At 43.0% G+C, this 21,294-nt stretch overlaps 1 protein-coding gene across 4 annotated transcripts in view; it reads right to left on the reverse strand.

The window, feature by feature from the left end:
• The window catches only part of LOC115130637 (phospholipid-transporting ATPase 11C-like), a 68,993-nt gene extending 62,475 nt beyond the window's left edge, over nt 1-6,518 (reverse strand). For all 4 annotated transcript variants that reach the window (XM_029661974.2, XM_029661973.2, XM_029661971.2 and 1 more), the window contains exon 1: nt 5,971-6,518. In XM_029661974.2, the coding sequence (XP_029517834.1) occupies nt 5,971-5,997 (27 nt within the window). In that variant the 5' untranslated portion in view covers nt 5,998-6,518. The remainder of the gene's footprint in view (nt 1-5,970) is intronic.
• Between the last annotated feature and the right edge of the window lie 14,776 nt (nt 6,519-21,294).

Here is a 21,294-nt window from a genome sequence, read left to right on the forward strand (position 1 = left end):
ATACGAATTATAGGACTCTCTCTCTATACCATTTGTATTTCATATACCTTTGACTATTGGATGTTCTTATAGGCACTTTAGTATTGCCAGCATAATCTCTGGAGTTGATAGGCTTGAAGTCATCAACAGCGCTGTGCTTCATGCATTGTAAGAGCTGCTGTTTGAATGAATGCTTACGAGCCTGCTGCTGCCTTCCACCACTCAGTCAGACTGCTCTAGAGGTCGACCGATTAATCAGAATGGCCGATTAATTGGGACCGATTTCAAGCTTTCATAACAATCGGAAAGCGGTATTTTTGGATGCCGATCAGTTAAGTCAGTTAAGAACACGTTCTTATTTTCAATGACTGCCTAGGAACGGTGGGTTATCTGCCTTGTTCAGGGGCAGAACGACAGATTTTTACCTTGTCAGCTCAGGGATTCAATCTTGCAACCTTACGGTTAACTAGTCTAACGCTCTAACCACCTGCCTCACGACAAGCCTGCCTGTTACGCGAATGCAGTAAGAAGCCAAGGTAAGTTGCTAGCTAGCATTAAACTTAATCAATCATAATAACTAGTTATAACTACACATGGTTGATGATACTACTAGTTTATCTAGCTTGTCCTGCAGTAAGCCAAGGTAAGTTGCTAGCTAGCAATAAACTTATCTTATAAAAAACAATCAATCTTCACATAATCACTAGTTAACTACACATGGTTGAAGATATTACTAGGTTAACTAGCTTGTCCTGCGTTGCATATAATCAATGCGGTGCACATTCGCGAAAAAGGACTGTCATACATCAATGCCTTTCTTAAAATCAATACACAGAAGTATATATTTTTAAACCTGCATATTTAGCTAAAGGTTAGCAGGCAATATTGACCAGGTGAAATTGTGTCACTTCTCTTGCGTTCATTGCACGCAGAGTCACGGTATATGCAACAGTTTGGGCAGCCTGGCTCGTTGCAAACTAACTTGCCAGAATTTTACGCATGACATAACATTGAAGGTTGTGCAATGTAACAGCAATATTTAGACTTATGGATGCCATCCGTTCGATAAAATACAGAACGGTTCCGTATTTCACTGAAAGAATAAGTGTTTTGTTTTCTAAATGATAGTTTCCGGATTCGACCATATTAATGACCTAAGGCTCGTATTTCTGTGTGTTATTATGTTATAATTAAGTCTATGATTTGATAGAGCAGTCTGACTGAGCGATGGTAGGCACCAGCAGGCTCATAAGCATTCATTCAAACAGCACTTTCGTGCGTTTTGCCAGCAGCTCTGCTGTTTATGACTTCAAGCCTATCAACTCCCGAAATTAGGCTAGTGTAACCGATGTGAAATGGCTAGCTAGTTAGCGGGGTGCGCGCTAATAGCGTTTCAAACGTCACTCGCTCTGAGACTTGGCTCTGCATGGGTAACACTGCGTCGAGGGTAGCTGTTTTCGATGTGTTCCTGGTTCGAGCCCAGGTAGCGGCGAGAGAGGGATGGAAGCTATACTGTTACACTGGCAATACTAAAGTGCCTATAACAACATTCAATAGTCGAAGGTATATGAAATACAAATGGTAGAGAGAGAAATAGTCCTATAATTCCTATAACTACAACCTAAAACTTCTTACCTGGGAATATTGAAGACTCATGTTAAAAGGAACCACCAGCTTTAATATGTTCTCATGTTCTGAGCAAGGAACTTCAACGTTAGCTTTCTTACATGGCACATATTGCATTTTTACTTTCTCCAACACTTTTTGCATTTGTTTTTGCATTATTTAACTTCTTATGTCTGGGGGGCAGTATTGAGTAGCTTGGATGAATAAGTTGCCCAAACTAAACGGCCTGATCCTCAGTCTCAGTTGCTAATATATGCATATTATTATTAGTATTGGATAGAAAACTCTAAAGAATCCAAAACTGTCAAAATATTGTCTGTGAGTATAACAGAACTGATATTGCAGGCAAAACCCTGAGGAAAATCAAACCAGGAAGTGGCTTCTATTTTGAAAACCGCTCTTTCCTGTGGATTTCTGAACATAACGCGCCAAACAAACAGAGGTATTTTGGATATAAAAATAATCTTTATGGAACAAAAGTTACATTTGTGTAACTGGGAGTCTCGTGAGTGAAAACATCCGAAGATCAAAGGTAAACGATTATTTTGATTGCTTTTCTGATTTGTGACCAAGCTACTTGATGCTAGTGTACATAGTGTTTTGTCGAGCGAACAATAAACTTACAAACGCTTGGATTGCTTTCACTGTAAAACATATTTTCAAAATCTGACACGACAGGTGGATTAACAAAAGGCTAAACTGTGTTTTGCTTTATTGCACTTGTGATTTCATGAATATAAATATTTTTAGTAATATTATTTGAATGTGGCTATGCAATTCAGCGGTTGTTGATGACAATTATCCCGTTAACGGGATGGCAGCCATAAGAAGTTAAACCAAATTGAACAGGTTTCATTATTTATTTGAGGCTAAATTGATTTTATTGATGTATTAAGTTAAAATAAAAGTGTTCATTCAGTATTGTTGTCATTGTCATTATTACAAATAAATAAATAGGCCGATTAATCCAAATCGGCTTTTTTTGGTCCTCCAATAATCGGTATCGAAAAAAATCATAATCGGTCGACCTATAGACTGGTCTATCAAATCATATACTTAATTAAACACACAGAAATATGAGCCTTTGGTCGTTAATATGGTAAAATCCGGAAACTATCATTTCGAAAACAAAACGGTTATTCTTTCAGTGAAATACGGAATCGTTCCGTATTTTATCGAACGGGTGGCAACCCTAAGTGTAAATATTGCTGTTACATTGCACAACCTTCAATGTTGTCATAATTACGTACAATTCTAGCAAATTACTTACGATCTTTGTTAGGAAAAAATTGTCTTCACACAGTTCGCAATGAGCCAGGCGGCCAAAACTGCTGCATATACCCTGACTCAACTTGCACTGAACGCAAGTGAAGTGACAATTTCCCTAGTTAATATTGCCCGCTAACATAAATGTATTTTTACTACATATGCAGGTTTAAAAATATATACTTGTGTATTGATACTAAGAAAGGTATTGATGTTTATGGTTAGGTACATTGCAACGGTAGTGCTTTTTTCGCAAATGCGCTTTTGTTAAATCAGCTGTTTGGCGAGGTTGAAGTAGGCTGTGATTCAATGATAAATTAACAGGCACCGCATTGATTATAGGACAAGCTAGTTAACCTAGTAATATCAACCATGTGTAGTTAACTAGTGATTATGTGAAGATTGTTTTTTTAATAAAGATAAGTTTAATGCTATCAAGCAACTTACCTTGGCTCTTTGCAGCCACAAGGTCCTTTTGATTCTGCACTCGTGCAACAGGTGGTCAAGCCTGCCACGCAGTCTCCTCATGGATTGCAATGTTATCGGCATCCAAAAAGGCTGATTAAACGGTCGACCTCTACTGACAATATTAGATTACTACAATTCTCTAAAAACAGGCTATAGGCTACATGAGCACCACCAAGTCAGAACAGTAGGCTAAGTTATGAGGGAAAGGGACCAAATGATTAGTGTGAGGCACATGGGCTACTAACAGCTTACTACACAACCTACACTTAGCATTACTCTCTTAGCTACAGAATACATATCTCCCTGGCATATTACATCATTTATGCAGCAGACATTGTGGGATTTACCTTGTGCTGTGCTCACTTAAACAGGAAGGTGGCGCGGCAGTCCTTCTTGTGGGCACATTTTTGTCAAACTTCGTCAAAGTCTGGCATTCTCTAGATTTATGGTGCTTTCAAGTCAACTGGGAACTCGGAAAAACAAGGTTGAATCACAACGTCAGTGATCTTCAGGTCGGAGCTCTAGAAAAAGGCCCAAGTTGGACGACCGTTCAAAACATGTTCCCCCCCAAGAGTTCCAGCAAGGCCAATGTATTCAATGTTTTCTGGCCCATGGCATGCAATGCCTGCAGTTAGCCACTGACTCCTTCCAAACCACTCAATGCTGAATTTGCCATTTCCAACTTCTTGTGTAATGTTTATGTCCAATGGCCAATGAGTACCGACACGTCATATGAAGAAAAATTTGATAAAACTTGATTGAAAAGGATTTGCTAGTAGATTGTCAACGTGACATTTTTTTTTTTTTTTTTTGCAACATATTAATGCCAAAATAATATGCAAAACAAGCTCTGCACCACCTGCCCTGAATGACGGGTTGCCACTGCTTGATGTGTCTGCTCTTCCCTCAGAGTCAAGGAGGGGGTTTCCTAATGGAATACTATCACATTTCCACCAGTCTCCTCCTCTTCACAGATCTGGCTACTGCCTTCAAGGGGCTTGAGAGAACATGAAAAGCAGCTCCGTGAATCTGAATTCCTGTCAGAGCATTACAACCTCTGGAGCTTCCCCCTGACGTAAAGCCCAGCACCACTCGTTCTGTTTCCACAGCCATCTTTCATGACTTTGTGAAGACACTCTGGGCTTTAGCGGCACAGTGCAATCTTAGGGGGAAGACAAGTTGTGCCCATGATTCCTCTTCAGAACTCCTTTGGATTGAGAGAGTGTCTCGCTCCCTCCCCCCCTCCCCCTGAGCGAATGGGAGTGCGGCATGAATTAGGAGGCAGAAAACCAGAGCTTGATATAACGGGAACAATGCGCATCAATGACAGCGTGGCTGGCAGCTCCACACGAAACATTATTTACAGCTCAAACAAAAATTAAATTAGAGGAGCACACAGCTCAGGAGGCAGAAAAAAATAAGCTGAACTGGCAACACTTAAAGAGGGTCAGGCTGCATAATTATAATATTGCTTTTCTTCCTTCACCACCAGTATCTATACTGCTCACATTGACTCTGGTGGATAAAACCTAAATGTGACAACAGGTTATTGGAGGGTAAGACTATAAAAAGGCTGTAAAATGTGTTCATTGACTGAAGCTTGTGACTGTGCCTGTGGATAAGGACTTGATCCATGCTTCATCTTTGATGAGGACCATCAACCACCGATAATTGAAGGACTATAAAACCCGTAATGTGCAGAATGAAACGTATGGTTGAAATTCACTGACAACTGAAATTCAACCAAGACAGATGAGCAGCTTTTAGTTAAACAGAAACCGGATTGACGGATTGGCTACTTTAAATACAGGACTAAAATAAACAGAGTAACAGTAATTGAATTACCATAAATTAACATTTAATATCACATTCAAGTGAAAAGGCAATGACAACCTGTTCTCCAAGAGCAGTTGTTTTTAACTGACCATCTGAGAAGACTGATTTACCAGAAAGTTGATAGCTTGAACTACTGTTCACTCTGGGTGAGAAAGGTCCATGTAAAGAGGGAAACTTTGCAGATCCAGATTCAATACAAGGCAATGGAAACTTAAGCTGTCAATTTCCACTAAATGCTCAAATCAGGCAATGTTTTACTTCAATTGACAACAGTAACTCATGACAAAATGCTGTAGGCTACAAATAATGTTTGTGTTGTTCAGCTAAAAACAGGTTAATTTTGTTACAATTATATATATAAAACATAATGATTGTGTAAATGCCATGATAGTAATAGTGTAGCCAATAAACTACTGTACCTTTAACGGTCTAGTGGCACAAATGATAGTTAGCACGTTGGTAATACTGCCAGCAAGCATGGTTTCATTGGTAGCAAGTGGCATCTCTCATAGCACATTAGCTATCGTGAGAATTGCTTGACAGATGAGCGAAATGAGACTGTCTATATACTCAACTAGCGATAATCCGCTAACGTTGGAAGGGGTGTAATCATTAGTCCAAAACGTTTTGCAACGGTAACCGTTTACTCCTAACGAAAAACGTTTCTACCGGACAAATTCAGGTAGGACCCTCCCCGTTTCGTTCCAAATGAATACACCCCTGGCTATAGCTATCAAAATGATGCTTAAACTTGAGTGCCGGGTGGCAGTCTAGCCATGTGTATTGCATACATACCAAACGGTTCAGTCTTCTCCGTAGCATATTTGAGTTTTTTCTTCTTTGGTAGCTGGGGACACCAACGAACTATTTTTTATTTCAACCAGTTTACTACAGACTCTGTTTGAGCTTTTCTGATAAATAATAAGTAACGTTACATTTATATTTGTTAACTAGCTCCCTATTTTCTACTCTAGTAGTGCTTATAGCTATATGGAATGCCGCAGCGATGCTACATTGTTTCCATTTTGTTTGAATTCTATCTCTTCTAACCATTCGCATTCTCCCTTTTAAATATTTTCCGCGTTGCGTTTTACTGTTCTAGTCGTGCTTCCCCATCCAAAAAAACCTGAAACTGTCCGCGACATCCTGTAGTTCTATGCCCTGTTGCTGTGTCTTTCCGAATTAATCATCACATACGATTCAACTCGCGGCACCAGTCACAAAAAAAATGTGACCGAAATACAAAAAGTAACTTCAATTTCGATTCATACGCAGGTCTTTCTCGCCTACTACTGCCCCCTTATTTCCCGTCAGTCAAACCCCTGTCAAATATATATTTCTACTCTACCCCCCCCATTAGCGTCATCAGCGTCTCGTCCATTGACGATATAATATGAACGACTCGTCAGCAACACTAAAAAAGAACTTCCGGGTCATGTAATTTCGGAAACGTTTTAAATAAAAGTTCCCTACGTAATAGAAGAAACGTGTCAACAACCTGTATTCATTCATGATAATATAAAAAATAAATCTAAACATGAACAATGAATAATATTTGTGTGTGACATTTGCATTAAATTTGGGTATTAAAACATGTTCCAAGTTCAAATAAATTACCTCAATGCAAATCACTGTATATTAAATACCTATTGGCTATTCTAGGTGCTGCAGTAAAAGTATTGTAGGGAATAGTGAGCAGGGTCTGTAGAATATATATATGGTGTCATTTCATGTGGCTCTGAAAGTGTTGCTGGGGTTTTACTCCACCCATTCCATTGGCCACAAAGTAAATAATTGTGTATGGGAATACATAGTGGTTTATAGAGCAAAACATATTCTAGGTGCCTCAGTAAAATGGTTGTAGAGAATACTCAGTAGGGTCTGTAGAATGTATGTATGGTGTCAATTCATGGATCTCTGAATAATACGGAATGTTGCTTGACAATCATTTAAGCTCCAATCATTTCTCAATGTGCTCCGTTTAATAATATTCTTTATATTTATAATATTTATTTATAATATTCTTAGATTTACATAATTTAAACATTATGCACTTGCAAAGATGCAAAAAATATTGATTTCGTATCAGTGTTTTACCACAGACTTTTATTTTGAAGGCAAAATCCGAAAACCGGATGTCTTAATGTGGATATGATCCAGCTAATGCTGCTGCCGTGAAGCTAATCTCAATCCCCACAACGCTCCCACGTTTATAAACTCCGCCCGTTGAAGATGCAGCGACCATTGCCGGGTTCCAAACAACTTGGAACTCGGAACTCGGAACTGGGAACTCAGAAATCTCCGACGTCCGAGCGTTCAAAATAACTGGGAACTCTGACAAAAACGAGCTCCGACTTGGGGGAAAAAACTATTTGAATAGTCATCCAACTAGGAATTCTGGAACTCGAGCCTCTTTCTAGCGCTCCAACTTTCCGACCTGAAGATCGCTGATGTCATGATTTGACTTCGTATTTTTCCGAGATGACAGTTGTCTTGAACGTGGCATATGAGGTGTTGCACTGGGATTTGTTGCCATCATAGGCCTATTGGGGAACTACATTAGCTACTTTCTTTTTTTTACAGTCTGGTCTATCCTATACCAGTGTCAACAATAAAGAAGGGGCACTTTTTATATATACAAATTTACATTATTACATACAGTGCATTTGGAAAGTATTCAGACCCCTTCCCCTTTTCCACATTTTGTTGCATTACAGCTTTATTTTAAAATGGATATAATAACAACAATCTTCATCAATCTACACACAATACACCATAATGACAAAGTGAAAACTGTTTTTTATAAATGTTAGCAAATAAAAAACAGAAATACCTTATTTACATAAGTATTCCGACCCTTTGATATGAGACTCGAAATTGAGCTCAGGTACATCCTGTTTCTACAACTTGATTGGAGTCAACCTGTGGTAAATTCAATTGATTGGACATGATTTGGAAAGACACACACCTGTCTCTATTTGGTCCTACAGTTGACAGTGCATGTCAGATCAAAAAACAAGCCATGAGATTGAAAGATTTGTCCGTAGAGCTCAGAAACAGAATTGTGTCGAGGCACAAATCTAGGGAAGGGTACCAAAACAATTCTGCAGCACTGAAGGTCCCCAAGAACACAGTGGCATCCATCATTCTGAAATGGAAAAAGGTTGGAACCACCAAGACTCTTCCTGCAGATGGCCGCCCGGCCAAACTGAGCAATCGGGGAAGAGCCTTTGTCATGGAGGTGACCAAGAACACAATGGTTACTCTGTGGAGATGGGAGAACCTTCCAGAAGGACAACCATCTCTGCAACACTCCACCAAGTAGGCCTTTATGGTAGTGGCCAGACGGAAGCCACTCCTCAGAAAAAAGGCACATGACAGCCATTTGCCAAAAGTCACCTAAAGGACTCTCAGATCATGGGAAACAAGATTCTCTGATCTGATGAAACCAAGATTGAACTCTTTGGCCTGAATGCCAAACGTCACGTCTGGAGGAAACCTGGCATGGTGGTGGGAGCATCTTGCTGTGGGGATGTTTTTCAGCGGCAGGGACTGGGAGACTAGTCAGGTTTGAGGGAAAGATTAACAGAGCAAAGTACAGAGAGATTCTTGATGAAAACCTGCTCCAGAGTGCTCAGGACCTCAGACTGGGGCAAAGGTCCAGTCTCTGAATATCCTGAAGTGGCCCAGCCAGAGCCCGGGCTTGAACCCAATCTAACATCTCTGGAGAGACCTCAAAATAGCTGTGCAGCAATGGTCCCCACCAAACCTGAAAGAGCTTGAGAGGATCTGCAGAGAAGAATGGGAGAAACTCCCCAAATACAGGTGTGCCAAGCTTGTAGTGTCATACCCAAGACAACTCAATGTTGTAATCGCTGCCAAAGATTCCTTAACAAAGTATTGAGTAAAGGGTCTAAATACTTGTGTAAATTTGATATTTCCGTATTTATTTTTATTGTTTATCCTAAAACAATATCAATTTAGATCATACAAGGGACAAACCATGCCTTAAATTGAGCGTCGTTCGGGTTAGGGCTTGGCCAGGGTAGATCGTCATTGTAAATAAGAATTTGTTCTTACCTGACTTGCCTAGTTAAATAAACGTTAACATTGCTCCATCCATTACATAGACTGACCCGGTGAAAGCTATGATCCCTTATTGATGTCACTTGTTAAATCCACTTCAATAAGAGTAGATGAAAAAAACAATCATATTTAAGCCTTGAGACAATTGAGACATGAATTGTGTGCCATTCAGAGCGTTCCACAGGGATGCTGGCTCATGTTGACTCCAATGCTTCCCACAGTTGTATCAAGTTGGCTGGATGATCAGTGGATCATTCTTGATACACACGGAAACTGCTAATTGTGGAAAAACCTAGCAGTGTTGCAGTTCTTGACACTCTCAAACTGGTAGGCATCTACCATACCCCGTTCAAAGGCACTTAAATATTTTGTCTTGCCCATTCACCCTCTGAATGGCACACGTATAGTACTGTACACAATCCATGTCTCAAGGCTGGGAAATGATTCTTTAACCTGTCTCATCCCCCTTCTTCTACACTGATTGAAGTGGATTTATCAGATGACATCCATAAGGGATCATAGCTTTCACCTGTATTCACAGGTCTATGTCATGGAAAGAGCGAGTTTTCATAATGTTTTGTACATTCAGTGTAATTTTCATATTCAATCAAAGTGATCATGATGAAAATAATAACTGAAAGAGGCTTGGAGATTGTATTCAATTCTAGATCCTATTACCTTCCGCATCCTAATGAAATGCTTAGAGGACACACCCGCAGCCCTCATTGTACTAATCCAAGATGGCGTAGCAGCCCAAGATGTCCTTCATCTTGTCGTGTCCCATGTATATATCTTTTTATATATTTTTCTTCGCATATCTTTTCTATATTTTTCTAAACCTCAACTTCAAAATACTCTCCTGCAACCCGCCTCACCCAATGTGGTGTAGATCTGTTTTTTCTAAAGTATTTTTATTTACCTCGGAACCTAAATTCGCCAACAGAAGCTAGCCAGCTCACTTTCTACTAGCTAGTAGTCAGCTAACCACTGCTAGCGGTCATCAGCTAACCTTTAGCTCGGAAAGCTCTCGCCAGTTTGTACAATGCGATTCAAACCAGGGCATACCAGACCTATTTTCTCTCCATATCCCCAGATTTCTACCGCAAGCTCTGAACCTTTTCACCTGGATCATCGCAGCTAGCTAGCTGCAATCCGAGTGACTACTCCTGGCTAACGTCTGTCCCAAAGCAAGCACCAATTAGCCTGGAGCTAGCCCATGCTAGGCCCATTCTCCCGGCTAGCTGAGGAGGCCCATCAGCCACTCCTGGGCTACAATACCTGGACCCCTTCTACTGTCGGTACTGGGAACAGAACTCCGATCCTTCACGACTGGACTACCGACGTAATCTGCTCAAGGGGGTACTCAACTGGCCCCTACTTTGTGACTTCCCCTGAATGCCCATCTGCTAGTCTGTTAGCTGTCTAGAGCATTTCGGACTGTTAGCTAATAGGCCCATCAGCCAATTTCTCAGGCACAATACCTATTTTGCCAATTGGCCCGGGCCCCTTTTACTCAACGAAGCCCTGCTTATCCATCAAGACTGGACTACCGACGTAATCTGCCCGAGGTTTTTTTCCCAACAGGCCCCTCCATCGCGATGTCCGCTGAATGCCCATCTGCTAGCCTGCTAGCCGCGGCCCGCTAGATGTCTAGAGCATATTGGACTGTTCACTGATTAATCCATTGGCCAATTTCTTGGGCCACTATACCTATTTTGCCAATTGGACTTGAACCCCTATGCTACTCGGAACCCTACTAATCCATCACGACTGGTCTATTGACGTCATCGCACGCGAGGCTAAAACAGGCTTTCCTCCGCTGTGACGTCCCTCTAAGGCCCTTCTGCTAGCTTGCTAGCCCCGGCCTGCTAGCTGTCTGAATCGCCATGTCTCTAGCCAGCCCAACCACTCACTAGACCCCCATGATCACTCGGCTACGCATGCCTCTCCCTAATATCAATATGCCTTGTCCATTACTGTCCTGGTTAGTGATTATTGTCTTATTTCACTGTAGAGCCTCTAGCCCTGCTCAATATGCCTTAATCAACCATTTAGTTCCACCTCCCACATATGCGGTGACATCACCTGGTTTAAACGTCTCTAGAGACAATATCTCTCTCATCATTACTCAATGCCTAGGTTTACCTCCAATGTACTCACATCCTACCATACCTTTGTCTGTACATTATGCCTTGAATCTATTCTATCGCGCCAAGAAACCTGCTCCTTTTACTCTCTATTCCGAACGTACTAGACGACCAGTTCTGATAGCCTTTAGCCGTACCCTTATCCTACTCCTCCTCTGTTCCTCTGGTGATGTAGAGATTAATCCAGGACCTGCAGTGCCTAGCTCCACTCCTACTCCCCAGGTGCTCTCATTTGTTGACTTCTGTAACCGTAAAAGCTTTGGTTTCGTGCATTAGAAGCCTCCTCCCTTAGTTTGTTTTATTCATTGCTTTAGCACACTCTGCCAACCCGGATGTCCTAACCGTGTCTGAATCATGGCTTAAGAAGACCCCCAAAAACCCTGACATTTCCATCCCTAACTATAACATTTTCAGACGAGACAGAACTGCCAAAGGGGGCGGTGTTGCAATCTACTGCAGTATTAGCCTGCAGAGTTCTGTCTTACTATCCAGGTCTGTACCCAAACAATTCAAGCTTCTACTTTTAAAAATCCACCTTTCCAGAAACAAGTCTCTCACTGTTGCTGCTTGTTATAGACCACCCTCAGCCCCCAGCTGTGCCCTGGACACCATATGTGAATTGATTGCCCCCCATGTATCTTCAGAGCTCGTGCTGCTAGGTGACTTAAACTGGGACATGCTTAACACAGCGGCCATCCTACAATCTAAGCTTGATGCCCTCAATCTCCCAGTGTGCTCACTAGCTAGATAGTGTGCTCACTAGCTTGTTAGCTTACAAAATAATTAGTGAGTGTGCAGTGTGCACAAAACAGCTAACAGCTAGCTAGCCAAACATTTATTTTTTGGGGGGGTGGATTTTTTAATAATTTGAGGCTTTAAAACTGTATTTACACTGTGATTTCAACACACTGTTTAGCTAGTGAGTTAGCTATGCTTTTATCCCAAAACAGCCTCCCTCTGTTTGTGTAACTAGCCGTAGACTGACGTTCTTGTGGGCTGCTGTCGATGAGCTGATCATATGCTTGACCCTTCTTTTTCTTCTTCCTTGGTATCAGGGCGTTCGCACATTTTGTTTGAGCTTTCCGCCAACTACTTTCCAGTAGTGTGTGGTCGATCATGTTACATTTTGTGATACAACAAATAGAAAGGAAGGGGGAAAGGAAGAATTGCACCACCAACTAACCCTACGCCAATATACTACTATTTAATCAAAATAAAAACACCACCCTAAAAGGCAGTGATCCACTTTCTCTAAAAACGTCACTTCCACTGGGACAGAATCATCATTTGCATCACCATCAGGGCAAGTGTTGGACTCTGAGGTCTTCTCCACACCTGCCAGGTAATTCATCCTCCCTCTTGTCAGGTTACATTTCTGAGCCATCAGAGACAGCAGAGTACGATTAGTACTTGTCGCCATTCTTCCTCCACACACATCTTCCCTCTGCGCTCTGCTCTGTTTTTTTCTTCCTCTCTGTCCATAACCACTTCGATCCATTCACCATGCTCATGCCACGCCTTCATCTGTTGTATTGTTTGCAGAAAACCCACTGATGGCCTTTCTCCAATACCCAATATCTGTTCCTGAGCCCAGTTTACTTATTCTGGCTGTCTCTGACCTCTCCATGCTCGCAAGACCTGTGCTTGATTCTATATCCCCTTGTGGCTTTATAGTGGACTGCAATCGAACATACTTCCTTTCATTCTCGCTTCTGATCGTGTTGCAGTTTTTCTCAATAGCTTGAAAGTGTTTCTTAAAACATTTCTGTTGATTTCTTAAACAGCTGATTCATGACACTGAACACTGTTGCATTTTGCAAAACCGATTTTCAAAATGTAACTGCCTTTTGCAGTCTGATCCAACTACCAGTGTCAATATAGTAATGACACTGTAAACGTATGTAAATATCAGCAAATATTATTATTTCATACATTGATACAATGGAATTCTACATATACAATGAAAGAGAATTGTATTCAAATCAAATGTTATTTGTCACATGCGCCGAATAAACAGGTGTAAACCTTACAGTGAAATACTTATTTACAAGCACTTTTAACCAACAATGTTTTAAGAAAAAAAGCGTTAAGTAAAAAATAGAAAGTAAAAGTAATAAATAATTTAACAGCAGCAGTAAAATAACAATAGCAAGGCTATAGACAGGCAGTACCGGTACAGAAATAATGTGTGGGGGCACCGGTTAGTCGAGGTAATATGTACATGTAGGTAGTGTTAAGGTGACTACAGTGAGGGGAAAAAAGTATGTGATCCTCTGCTGATTTTGTACGTTTGCCCACTGACAAAGAAATGATCAGTCTATAATTTTAATGGTAGGTTTATTTGAACAGTGAGAGACAGAAAAACAACAAAATCCAGAAAAACGCATGGCAAGAATGTTATAAATTTATTTGCATTTTAATGAGGGAAATAAGTATTTGACCCCCTCTCAATCAGAAAGATTTCTGGCTCCCAGGTGTCTTTTATACAGTTAACGAGCTGAGATTAGGAGCACATTCTTAAAGGGAGTGCTCCTAACCTCAGCTTGTTACATGTATAAAAGACACCTGTCCACAGAAGCAAATCAATCAATCAGATTCCAAACTCTCCATCGTGGCCAAGACCAAAGAGCTCTCCAAGGATGTCAGGGACAAGATTGTAGACCTACAAAAGGCTGGAATGGGCTACAAGACCATCGCCAAGCAGCTTGGTGAGAAGGTGACAACAGTTGGTGCGATTATTCACAAATGGAAGAAACACAAAATAACTGTCCATCTCCCTCAGCCTGGGGCTCCATGCAAGATCTCACCTCGTGGAGTTGCAATGATCATGAGAACGGTGAGGAATCAGCCCAGAACTACACGGGAGGATCTTGTCAATGATCTCAAGGCAGCTGGGACCATAGTCACCAAGAAAACAATTGGTAACACACTACGCCGTGAATGACTGAAATCCTGCAGCGCCCACAAGGTCCCCCTGCTCAAGAAAGCACATATACATGCCCGTCTGAAGTTTGCCAATGAACATCTGAATGATTCAGAGGACAACTGGGTGAAAGTGTTGTGGTCAGATGAGACCAAAATGGAGCTCTTTGGCATCAACTCAACTCTCCGTGTTTGGAGGAGGAGGAATGCTGCCTATTGACCCCAAGAACACCATCCCCACCGTCAAACATGGAGGTGGAAACATTATGCTTTAGGGGTGTTTTTCTGCTAAGGGGACAGGACAACTTCACAGCATCAAAGGGACGATGGACGGGGCCATGTACCGTCAAATCTTGGTTGAGAACCTCCTTCCCTCAGCCAGGGCATTGAAAATGACCCAAAACAAACAGCCAAGGCAACAAAGGAGTGGCTCAAGAAGAAGCACATTAAGGTCCTGGAGTGTCCTAGCCAGTCTCCAGACCTTAATCCCATAGAAAATCTGTGGAGGGAGCTGAAGGTTCGAGTTGCCCAATGTCAGCCTCGAAACCTTAATGACTTGGAGAAGATCTGCAAAGAGGAGTGGGACAAAATCCCTCCTGAGATGTGTGCAAACCTGGGGGCCAACTACAAGAAACGTCTGACCTCTGTGATTGCCAACAAGGGTTTTGCCACAAAGTACTAAGTACTACTAGAGTACGACCCTGCCTCACACAGGAAGCGGCGCAGGTCCTAATCCAGGCACTTGTCATCTCCCATCTGGATTACTGCAACTCGCTGTTGGCTGGGCTCCCTGCCTGTGCCATTAAACCCCTACAACTCATCCAGAACGCTGCAGCCCGTCTGGTGTTCAACCTTCCCAAGTTCTCTCACGTCACCCCACTCCTCCGCTCTCTCCACTGGCTTCCAGTTGAAGCTCGCATCCGCTACAAGACCATGGTGCTTGCCTACGGAGCTGTGAGGGGAACGGCACCTCAGTACCTCCAGGCTCTGATCAGGCCCTACACCCAAACAAGGGCACTGCGTTCATCCACCTCTGGCCTGCTCGCCTCCCTACCACTGAGGAAGTACAGTTCCCGCTCAGCCCAGTCAAAACTGTTCGCTGCTCTGGCCCCCCAATGGTGGAACAAACTCCCTCACGACGCCAGGTCAGCGGAGTCAATCACCACCTTCCGGAGACACCTGAAACCCCACCTCTTTAAGGAATACCTAGGATAGGATAAAGTAATCCTTCTCACCCCCTTAAAAGATTTAGATGCACTATTGTAAAGTGGCTGTTCCACTGGATGTCATAAGGTGAATGCACCAATTTGTAAGTCGCTCTGGATAAGAGCATCTGCTAAATGACTTAAATGTAAATGTAAATGTACTAAGTCATGTTTTGCAGAGGGGTCAAATAGTTATTTCCCTAATTTTTCTGGATTTTTGTTGTTGTCATTCTGTCTCTCACTGTTCAAATAAACCTACCATTAAAATTATAGACTGATCATTTCTTTGTCAGTGGGAAAATGTACCAAATCAGCAGGGGATCAAATAATTTTTTCCCTCACTGTATGCATAGATAGTCAACAGAGAGTAGCAGCAGCGTAAAAGAGAGGTCTGGGTAGCCCTTTGATTAGCAGTTCAGGAGTCTTATGGCTTTGGGGTAGAAGCTGTTAACAAGCCTTTTGGACCTAAACTTGGCACTCTGGTACCACTTGCTGTGCGGTAGCAGAGAGAACAGTCCATGACTAAGGTGGCTGGAGTCTTTGACAATTTTTAGGGCCTTCCTCTGACACCTCCTGATATAGAGGTCCTGGATGGCAGGAAGCTTGGCTCCAGTGATGTACTGGGCCGTACACACTACCCTCTGTTGTGCCTTTCGGTCGGAAGCTGTCCCATGCCAAATCTTTTCAGTCTCCTGATGGGGAATAGGCTTTCTCGTGCCCTCTTCACAACTGTATTAGTGTGTTTGGACCATGATCATTTGTTGATGATGTGGACACCAAGGAACTTGAAGCTCTCAACCTGCTCCACCGCAGCCCGTCAATGAGAATGAGGGTGTGCTCGGTCCTCCTTTTCCTGTAGTCCACAATCATCTCCTTAGTCTTGATCATGTTGAGGGAGAGGTTGTTGTCCTGGCACCTCATGGCCAGGTCTCTGACATCCTCCCTATAGGCTGTCTCGTCATTGTTGGTGATCAGGCATACCACTGTTGTGTCATTGGAAAACTTGACAAGGGTGTTGGAGACGTGCCTGGCCATGCAGTCATGAGTGAGCATGGAGTACAGGAGGGGACTGAGCAATCACTCCTGAGGGGCCCCCGTGTTGAGGATCAGCTTGGCGGATGTGTTGTTACCTACACTTACCACCTGGGTGCGGCCCGTCAGGAAGTCTAGGATCCAGTTGCAGAGGGAGGTGTTTAGTCCCAGGGTCCTTAGCTTATTGATGAGCTTTGAGGGCACTATGGTGTTGAACGCTTAGCTGTAGTCAATGAATAGCATTCTCACATATGTGTTCCTTTTGTCCAGGTGGGAAAGAGCAGTGTGCAGTGCAATAGAGATTGCATCATCTGTGGAACTGTTGGGGCAGTATGCAAATTGGAGTGGGTCTAGGGTTTCTGGGATAATGGTGTTGATGTGAGCCATAACCAGCCTTTCAAAGCCCTTCATGGCTACAGATGTGAGTGCTACGGGTCGGTAGTCATTTAGGCAGGTTACCTTAGTGCTCTTGGGGACAGGGACTATGGTGGTCTGCTTGAAACATGTTGGTATTACAGACTCAGTCAGGGACAGGTTGAAAATGTCAGTGAAGACACTTGCCAGTTGGTCAGTGCATGCTCGGAGTATACGTCCTGGTAATCCGTCTGGCCCTGCGGCCTTGTGAACATTGACCCGTTTAAAGGCCTTACTCACATCGGCTACGGAGAGCGTGATCACACAGTCATCCCGAACAGCTGATGCTCTCATGCATGCTTCAGTGTTACTTGCCTTGAAGCGAGCATAGAAGTAATTTAGCTTGTCTGGTAGGCTCATGTCACTGGGCAGCTCGCTGCTTCCCTTTGTAGTCTGTAATGGTTTGCAAGCCCTGCCACATCCGACGAGCATCAGAGCCGGTATAGTGCGATTCAATCTTAGTCCTACATTGATGCTTTGACTGTTTGATGGTTCGTCGGAGGGCACAGTGGGATATCTTATAAGCTTCCAGGGTAGAGTTCCGCTCCTTGAAAGCGGCAGCTCTACCCTTTAGCTCAGTGTGGATGTTGCCTGTAATCCATGGCTTCTGGTTGGGGTATGTACTGTGGCAAACCTCTTCAAGGTTAGGAGTGTTTGTCACAAATTAAGTGGGAAACTGTCACCAAATCACTCCAGAATGAGAGTTCTTTCGAACAGGACAGTACCTGTGTGTTTGTTTCTCCGTCCTGGTCCACCCAGGCCATAGGCAAGGTCAAGGATAGCAGGGTTCGGTACACAAATCGGGTTCTCGGTAGGTCCAGGTCTAAACGCCAACAGGTAAGTCCAAAACAGTCTAGCTCATACACTGTAAATCCAGCCAATCTCTATTGTCTCTTTCTCTATTGTTCATAGATCCTTCCAGCCCTCTCTCTCTCCCTTCCTGGTTTTTCTTGATCCCTTTATCTGTGGGTAGTTTTGGCAGTTGGCCATTTTGTGATCTGTAGTTCTGATCGGGGTGGCCATTTTAGTGATCGGGCAGAGCCCGCTTATTAGTTCTGCTCTCACATATCTGCCATTTATTACTCAACCCCCTTCTTTGCCACAGTATGTACAGTCACTGTGGGAAGATGTCATCGATGCACTTATTGATGAAGCCAGTGACTGATGTGGTGTACTCCTCAATGTCACCGGAAGAATCCCGGAACATTTTCCAGACTGTGCTAGCAAAACAGTCCTGTAGCTTAGCATCTGCTTAATCTGACCCCTTTCTTATTGACCGAGTCACTGGTGCTTCCTGCTTTAGTTTTTGCTTGTAAGCAGGAAACAGGAGGATAGAATTATGGTCAGATTTGGCAAATGGAGGGCGAGGGAGAGCTTTGTACATGTCTCCATGTGTAGAGTAAAGGTGGCCTAGAGTTTATTTCCCTCTGGTTGCACATTTAACACGCTGGTAGAAATCAAGTGATTATAATGAAACAAGGATAATTCAGTACGTAGCTTCAATACATTTTATGTTTATTTTACATCTAAACATATAGGCCTAAATGTATGAGCTGGGCCTAGACAAGAGGTTCTCTCTGAAAGTGAGCTATCCTGGCATCTCACAGATCTGGAATCCCTAGTCCTCTTCCTGGACACCTTTGGCCCATGAGCGGTGAGCCAGAGGTTCAAGTACTATGGGCCATCCAGTAATAGCATTTACAGGCCTCAGGTAATACTCACACTGCTCTGGGTCCAAATCCCTTATTAAAACAGCTTGCCAGCACAGTGACAGTTGTATTATTTCCTCTCATCTCTTTCCAATTGCATCCAACTTCTGCTTTAGCTATGCCCCTTCTGTGCTTACTTCTGTCTCTCAGCCGGTGTCCGTCTCTCCCAGTGTTTCATATACTACGCCAAAGTCTGTAGATATTTCTCTTCTACTTTCTTCATCTGAGCCTTTGTTATCAGTCCGTTTAAAACTGCAACATTCGGTACCCATTTCCGACACTCATCCTTAGCCTGCGCCAGTTCATTTACCAGTGCATGTACCACTTTCTCCCAGTCAGCCAGTTCCTGTGGCTTATTTGACGTGCTATGTCCTCTTCTTGAGCTTCGGCTAGTTGCTTAACCTGTAGCTTATTTATTTAAAATTGTATTTAACCTTTATTTAACCAGATAGGCCAGTTGAGAACAAGTTCTCATTTACAACTGCGTCCTGGCGACGATAAAGCAAAGCAGTGCGACACAAACAACACAGAGTTACACATGGGATAAAGAAATGTACAGTCAATAACACAATAGAAAAATATATATACAGTGTGTGCAAAGGAGGTAAGGCAATAAATAGGCCATAGTGGCGAAGTAATTACAATTTAGCAATTAACACTGGCGTGATAGATGTGCAGATGAGGATGTGCAAGTAGAAATGCTGGTGTGCAAAAGAGCAGAAAAACAAGAACAAATATGGGGATGAGGAAGGTAGTTGGTTGGATGGGCTATTTACAGATGGGCTGTGTACAGCTGCAGCGATCGGTAAGCTGCTCTGACAGCTAATGCTTAAAGTTAGTGAGGAAGATATAAGTCTCCAACTTCAGTGATTTTTGCAATTTGTTCCAGTCATTGGCAGCAGAGAACTGGAAGGAAAGGCGGCCAAAGGAGGTGTTGCCTTTGGGGATGACCAGTGAAATATACCGGCGGGAGTGTGTGCTACGGGTGGGTGTTGCTATGGTGACCAGTGAGCTAAGATAAGGCAGAGCTTTACCTAGCAAAGACTTATAGATGACCTGGAGCCAGTAGGTTTGGTAACGAATTAGCAGCGAGGGCCAGCCAATGAGAGCATACAGGTCGCAGTGGTGGGTAGTATATGAGGCTTTGGTGACAAAACAGATGGCACTGTGATAGACTGCATCCAATTTGCTGAGTAGAGTGTTGGAGGCTATTTTGTAAATCCTCTCCGAAGTCAAGGATCGGTAGGAAAGTCAGGGCCAGGTGTATACATAATTGTGTCGACAGCGTAGAGGTGAATCAAAGAATCACCAGCAGCAAGAGCGACATCATTGATATATACAGAGAAAAGAGTCGGCCTGAGATTTGAACCATGTGACACCCCCATAGACTGCCAGAGGTCCGGACAACAGGCCCTCCGATTTGACACACTGAACTCTTTCTGAGAAGTAGTTAGTGAACCAGGCGAGGAAGTCATTAGAGAAACCAAGGCTGTTGAGTTTGCCGATAAGAATGCAGTGATTGACCGAGTCGAAAGCCTTGGCCAGGTCGATGAAGACGGCTGCACAGTACTGTCTTTTAATCGATGCCGGTTATGATATCGTTTAGGACCTTGAGCGTGGCTGAGGTGCAGGAAACTGGATTGCATAGTGGAGAAGGTACGGTGGGATTCGAAATGGTCGGTGATCTGTTTGTTCACTTGATTTTCGAAGACTTTAGAAAGGCAGGGCAGGATGGATATAGGTCTGTAACAGTTTGGGTCTAGAGTGTCTCCCCCTTTGAAGATGGGGATGACCACGGCCTCTTTCCAACCTTTAGGAATCTCAGATGATACGAAAGAGAGGTTGAACAGATTAGTAATAGGGGTGGCAACAATGGCGATGGATCATTTTAGGAATAGAGGGTCCAGATTGTTTGGCCCAGCTGATTTGTAGGGATCCAGATTTTGCAGCTCTATGAGAACATCAACTGTCTGGATTTGCGTGAAGGAGAAGCGGCGGGGGGGCTTGGGCCAGTTGCTGCAGGGGGTGCAGAGATGTTGGCCGGGGTTGGGGTAGCCAGGTGGAAAGCATGGCCAGCTGTAGAGAAATGCTTAACCGGTCTCTTAGCCAGTCTCCAATTTCTTATCTTTGCAAGCTTCTTAGCCTCAGTCTGAATCTGTGCCTAGTTTTGGGCTATTCATCTTGAATTTCAAAGTCACCAACAGTTAGTCTAGAAGTTCATATCTGAAGTAGTTTCTTCAAGGTGTAGAAGATTTTGACAGGGTCTGTCTGTATTTAGAGGGTTAAGGATTGATTATAATGTTGATGCCATCATGTTAGTTTATGACACCACAATCAGTGATACATAGAATCCTCTTACTGATACAAATTCCACTGTTACCCTGCCAATAAGGTCACAATATGAGAGAGCCATATAGTTAGACAATAGTATTCGAATTAAGCAATAAGGCCCGAGAGGGTGTGGTATATGGCCAATATACCACTGCTAAGGGCTGTTCTTATGCACGACGCAATGCCGAGTGCCTGGATACAGCCCTTAGCCGTGGTATTTTGGTCATATACCACAAACCCCTGAGGTGCCGTATTACTATTATAAACTGGCTT

This window comes from Oncorhynchus nerka, linkage group LG6 (genome assembly GCF_034236695.1).
Source record: "Oncorhynchus nerka isolate Pitt River linkage group LG6, Oner_Uvic_2.0, whole genome shotgun sequence".
Lineage (NCBI taxonomy): Eukaryota > Metazoa > Chordata > Actinopteri > Salmoniformes > Salmonidae > Oncorhynchus > Oncorhynchus nerka.